The sequence below is a fragment of the Eucyclogobius newberryi genome, unplaced genomic scaffold (assembly GCF_026437365.1).
Source record: "Eucyclogobius newberryi isolate DKJ021-1_F unplaced genomic scaffold, fEucNew1.0.hap1 SCAF_5, whole genome shotgun sequence".
NCBI lineage: Eukaryota > Metazoa > Chordata > Actinopteri > Gobiiformes > Gobiidae > Eucyclogobius > Eucyclogobius newberryi.
Window position 1 is genome coordinate 41020834 of NW_027316167.1, and position 6000 is coordinate 41026833.

Below are 6000 nucleotides of genomic sequence, written 5' to 3' on the forward strand. Positions count from 1 at the left end.
CGTTCAGTGCTAATGTAAGAGCGTTCAGTGCTAATGTAAGAGCGTTCAGTGCTAATGTAAGAGCGTTCAGTGCTAATGTAAGAGCGTTCAGTGCTAATGTAAGAGCGTTCAGTGCTAAAGTAAGAGCGTTCAGTGCTAATGTAAGAGCGTTCAGTTGAATTACTGTGTTTGAGACGGACATTACACCCTTGCACGTGCCGTGTAGCGTTCCGTAGATCCGCTCCGTCAGCCGGTGCGAGTCCGCTTCACTGCCCTTCTGTTCCGTGGGCTCCTTTCAGCTTTGTGCATGTTTTATTAATGGTGCTTGTTGTCTGGGAGCGGCGAGGAGGGCGCGAGGAGGGCAGGAGGAGGGTGCGAGGAGGGCAGGAGGAGGGCAGGAGGAGGGCGCGAGGAGGGCAGGAGGAGGGCAGGAGGAGGGTGCGAGGAGGGTGCGAGGAGGGCAGGAGGAGGGCAGGAGGAGGGTGCGAGGAGGGCAGGAGGAGGGCAGGAGGGGGGTGCGAGGAGGGCAGGAGGAGGGCAGGAGGAGGGTGCGAGGAGGGCAGGAGGAGGGCACGAGGAGGGCAGGAGGAGGGCAGGAGGGGGGTGCGAGGAGGGCAGGAGGAGGGCAGGAGGAGGGTGCGAGGAGGGCAGGAGGAGGGCAGGAGGAGGGCGCGAGGAGGGCAGGAGGAGGGCAGGAGGAGGGCAGGAGGGCGGTGCGAGGAGGGCAGGAGGAGGGCAGGAGGGGGGCAGGAGGAGGGCAGGAGGAGGGCGCGAGGAGGGTGCGAGGAGGGCAGGAGGAGGGCACGAGGAGGGCGCGAGGAGGGTGCGAGGAGGGCACGAGGAGGGCAGGAGGAGGGCAGGAGGAGGGCAGGAGGAGGGCGCGAGGAGGGCGCGAGGAGGGCAGGAGGAGGGCGCGAGGAGGGCAGGAGGAGGGCAGCGCGGCGGGTCAAGGGCAGGTCAGCCCCGTGAAAATTACGCACACGCTTTGAAAATGTTATTGGCATTTGGTAATTTGAATGAACTTTTCAGTAAATGAAGAAGGCGCTGCGACCTTTCCCCTCGACTGACTCGATGTAGTGTTCATGTTTGGACAATACATTTTTTAAGTATATATATATATATATATATATATATATATATATATATATATATATATATATATATATATATATATATATATATATATATATATATATATATATATATATATACTTAAACCCTTCTCTTTGCACTGTGGCTACACTTCAAAAAGTGAAATTTTACTGTATTTAAACATATTTCACCCTTGTCTATTTGAATATTTCATATTGACTTTAAAGGACATTATTGAATGGTATTTGCCTTTAAGCATGTTCATATCTTTGACATCTTACGCTCCCTCAGCAGGATTTGGTGGTAGCACTCCATCCGCTGGCAGCAGAGGGAATTACATAAGGGAGATAAACAAACCTGCTGTTGGAACACTTTATGGATGTTTGATGCAGAAATGATCAGAATTGTTGATTATTTAAAAGCGGCTCAGGAGCTCTGGATCGTTAGCTCGTGTTCAGATCAAGGATTCCATGTGAAATGTTGGACACGCCTTCTCTCTGATGGATGTGAAGTTATCTGTCTCTCCCCAGTTTAACCTTCTGTCGAGTTCTCATTCTGTGTGTGTTTTGTGTGTTCTGTGTGTTCAGTGAGGGCCGTGTGGAGGTGCTGGCAGGAGGAGTTCTTCAGATCTCTAACCTGACGGAGGAGGACGCAGGAGTCTACACTTGTACAGCAGACGGTGGGAACGCCTCGCTCCAGGCCCAGGCCCGGCTCACTGTGCAAGGTAACGGCCCCCCCCCTTCACAAATACTCAGTGTAATTGTGCTTTGTTGAATGTGTACTTGTACTCGAGTACAATCCTAAGCTCACGGTTGTATCTGCTCCTTCACAAACACACATGACACAACTGGCCTGTTCTGATTGGCCAGAGCTTAAAGAAGATGCAGATTAAAAAGTGTTTTGTTTTAAGATTACATTAAAACGTAAATCATTTTTTTATGTAGATTTTTAGTAAATTTTGGCAGCAGAACTTGTAATTGTAATTGAGTACATTTGTAGTCTTTATTTGAGTACTTATACTCCAGCGCTGGTACAAAGTCAAATAATCCTAGACTTTGAGTGTTTTATTCCTCTTGACTAAGAAATGATGACTGTGTTTTCCACTGGAGTCTCAGTCGACCAGTGCTTTTCTGCCTCCATTAATTATTGAATGAATGAATGAACGTGTAATATGACCCGAGCACAAAGGAGATTACTGTTACATTACAGTTTGTTGCTTTTATAAAGACTGTACTTGTCCTTTTAAATGTAGAATGAAATGCAAACTTAGATAATTATGCACATTCTGTGAAGGTGGAAACGCAGTTACTGAAATGTCACTGAAGAGGCGGGGCCTATCAGTATGAAGAGGCGGGGCGGGGCTTATCAGTATGAAGAGGCGGGGCGGGGCTTATCAGTATGAAGAGGCGGGGCGGGGCTTATCAGTATGAAGAGGCGGGGCGGGGCTTATCAGTATGAAGAGGCGGGGCGGGGCTTATCAGTATGAAGAGGCGGGGCCTATCAGTATGAAGAGGCGGGGCGGGGCTTATCAGTATGAAGAGGCGGGGCCTATCAGTATGAAGAGGCGGGGCGGGGCTTATCAGTATGAAGAGGAGGGGCGGGGCTTATCAGTATGAAGAGGCGGGGCGGGGCTTATCAGTATGAAGAGGCGGGGCGGGGCTTATCAGTATGAAGAGGCGGGGCTTATCAGTTCTGCAGTTTTGAACAGGAAGTTGTTTGTATGAATCATTTTAGATCATTATTGTGGATCATCTACAGAGATGATCTAGATGATCCAGAACCTGAACAAAGTGTAATTTGTCTCTGTTAATTTGAGTGCACTTTTCTAAAGCTCCTTCTATGGGCCAGAGGCGGCAGTTAGTCCTGAAAATGATTCATGTTGGATTGATAATAATAATAATATTGATCATTTCTAAAGCCCCGATGCTGCTGCGGATGAATGAAAATATATATATATTCAAATGTTTTCTTAATCCTTTGAGGAGGGGAGTGCCACGCACTTAAAGTGAAGCTTTGTTGACGCATCTTTTCATGATTTTATTGTCGGCTTGTTTTGCTGGTGATTCCCGTGGATCATTGGAATGTAGCGATCACACGGAGCGTGTTATTGTCTTTAAATGCACCGAACCTTCCCAGGTGATTGAAATGTTCCTCCTGATGTGAGTAATCTGATCTCTTTCTGATCGTTCAGCAGCAGCAGCAAAAAATGGCTAAACTAATGTGACAAAAATAGAAAATGTTTTATTTGGACGGTATATTCTAAGTGTGAGAGTGTAGTTCAAAAAGAACAGTAAAAGTCATACTATGCAGTGTTCTCGCTGAGGGCTTTAGGCATGGAGGCCCCTGCCATGCTGCCGCCGGCCCCGGCCCCCGCCATGCTGCCGCCTGCTGCAGCTTTCAGAATGGATCCACTTTGATGTCGACTCGTGATGGACAACGGCTCACTGGATAACGCTGGACACATTGCACCTTTTAGAGTTGGAAATTAATGAATTAACATTTTCAGAACCCCTGCTCTGGTGGACTGCCCTGTGGGTCTGCCCTGTGGGACTGCCCTGTGGGTCTGCCCTGTGGGTCTGCCCTGTGGGACTGCCCTGTGGGTCTGCCCTGTGGGATTGCCCCGTGGGACTGCCCTGTGTGTGTGCGCGTTTACTCCTGTTCATTTAGATTACTGTGTTAAAAAATCTAATGAAACGATAAAAATGAAAAGCCCTTTTAAAGCGCTGGAGCCACAGACTTTATTGTCTTTGCAATACAATAAAACAACACGGCCTAATAGTGTTTGATTTCCTCCCATGAATAACCAAACACAATAACAGCATTGATTCCCTCCAGAACAAGTGGCTGCGTAAAGGTCAGCGGCTGCCACAGGAGAGCTAATGTTTGTAAAGGGAAAGAGTCCATAAAGGCTGGATCTATACGGACGACACGGGGCCACGGGGCCACTCTCCACGTCAGTAACAGCGTTACTCTTACATAGGAGCTTTGGTCTGGTGACGCTGGACCGCGCCCCGAGCAAACTGCCCCAGGGCAGGTCACACTGGACACATTTACATGGCCAGGAAAAAACAGAAACTAGAAAGATCAGATAACCCGATAATTAGATAAATGAGAGAAATGGGATCAGCAAACACATGTAAACAATGGGTTTTTAGAGAAACAAAGTACAATAAAGCGTCAAATCACTTGTGTTGTTGTCAAAACCTGCACAAGTTTGAACAATGAGGCAGGAAACAGGCGTAATGATGATTTACAGTCCAATGATCAGATTTGTGTGACTGTAAACAGAGATCAGATTTCACAATGCGGTTTACAAATGTGGCAATGAAAAAAAAGTTCAAGATTTCAAAGATTCACCTTTGATTTGCTGATGTCACCGGATGTTTCACATTAGTTTGAGTGAAACACTTTGTCTCTATAAATGTCCCAGTGTGTAAACATATGTAAATGGTCAGTAATTGTTCTGGTTTGTATCTTATGCGTCTGTGTCTTTGCTTCACATGCCCTTGAGCCGTGTGGAGGCGGGGTCTATTAGTCACGTGACCTCCTCAGACGAGCTGCTTCAGGTGCACATTAATGTAATGGTGCTCGTGTCGGGACAGGGCTGAGTCGCCCAGAGCGGGTTTAATGTAAAGCACAGAGTGGAATGAGGGCGGGGTCACAGAGTGGAATGAGGGCGGGGTCACAGAGTGGAATGAGGGCGGGGTCACAGAGCTGCTGCACTGCCGTTCATCATATGCTCTGCCTCTTATTCTGCAGCTTTAAATCTGCTCCTGGGTTATTACGGTTATTACTTCACTTAAGTCGTTTTTCATGTCGGCGCCAACATCCTGCAGTGTATTATACCAGCTGTAACTGACCAGCTCGGACTGCGAGTCTGACCACAGTGAGTCTGACCACAGTGAGTCTGACCACAGCGAGTCTGACCACAGCGAGTCTGACCACTGTGAGTCTGACCACTGTGAGTCTGACCACAGTGAGTCTGACCACAGCGAGTCTGACCACAGCGAGTCTGACCACTGTGAGTCTGACCACTGTGAGTCTGACCACAGCGAGTCTGACCACAGCGAGTCTGACCACAGCGAGTCTGACCACAGCGAGTCTGACCACTGTGAGTCTGACCACAGTGAGTCTGACCACAGTGAGTCTGACCACAGCGAGTCTGACCACAGCGAGTCTGACCACTGTGAGTCTGACCACAGCGAGTCTGACCACAGCGAGTCTGACCACAGCGAGTCTGACCACAGCGAGTCTGACCACAGCGAGTCTGACCACAGCGAGTCTGACCACAGTGAGTCTGACCACAGCGAGTCTGACCACAGTGAGTCTGACCACAGCGAGTCTGACCACAGCGAGTCTGACCACAGCGAGTCTGACCACAGCGAGTCTGACTACAGACTTACTGACGAGTACTGACAAATACTGCTTCAAAAGTATCGGCTGTTTTTTCCCCAATATTTGACTTTTTGTCCTGTTTGTCCCATGAGCCTCGTGTGTCCTCCTCAGATGGACGTTTGGAACATTTGAACTCATGAGTGAAAATATGAATAGAAGAGTTAAATATATGAAGTGAACGACAAGAACCTGAAACACGACGCATTATTGGCCCTGTGTGTTTTTAAATCTAAAAATTGTATCTTCAAATATCGGCCACATCAGCTCAAATATAACACCTGTCTCTCTCACCTGTCGTTCGGCTGACTCCCTCTCACCTGTCGTTCGGCTGACTCCCTCTCACCTGTCGTTCGGCTGACTCCCTCTCACCTGTCGTTCGGCTGACTCCCTCTCACCTGTCGTTCGGCTGACTCCCTCTCACCTGTCGTTCGGCTGACTCCCTCTCACCTGTCGTTCGGCTGACTCCCTCTCACCTGTCGTTCGGCTGACTCCCTCTCACCTGTCGTTCGGCTGACTCCCTCTCACCTGTCGTTC

General features: G+C 48.7%; 1 protein-coding gene across 7 annotated transcripts in view; it reads left to right on the forward strand.

Moving 5' to 3' along the window:
• Nucleotides 1–6000, forward strand: part of neo1a (neogenin 1a) — a 280070-nt gene that overhangs the window by 169228 nt on the left and 104842 nt on the right. For all 7 annotated transcript variants that reach the window (XM_072465808.1, XM_072465811.1, XM_072465814.1 and 4 more), the window contains exon 5: nt 1659–1795. In XM_072465808.1, the coding sequence (XP_072321909.1) occupies nt 1659–1795 (137 nt within the window). The remainder of the gene's footprint in view (nt 1–1658; nt 1796–6000) is intronic.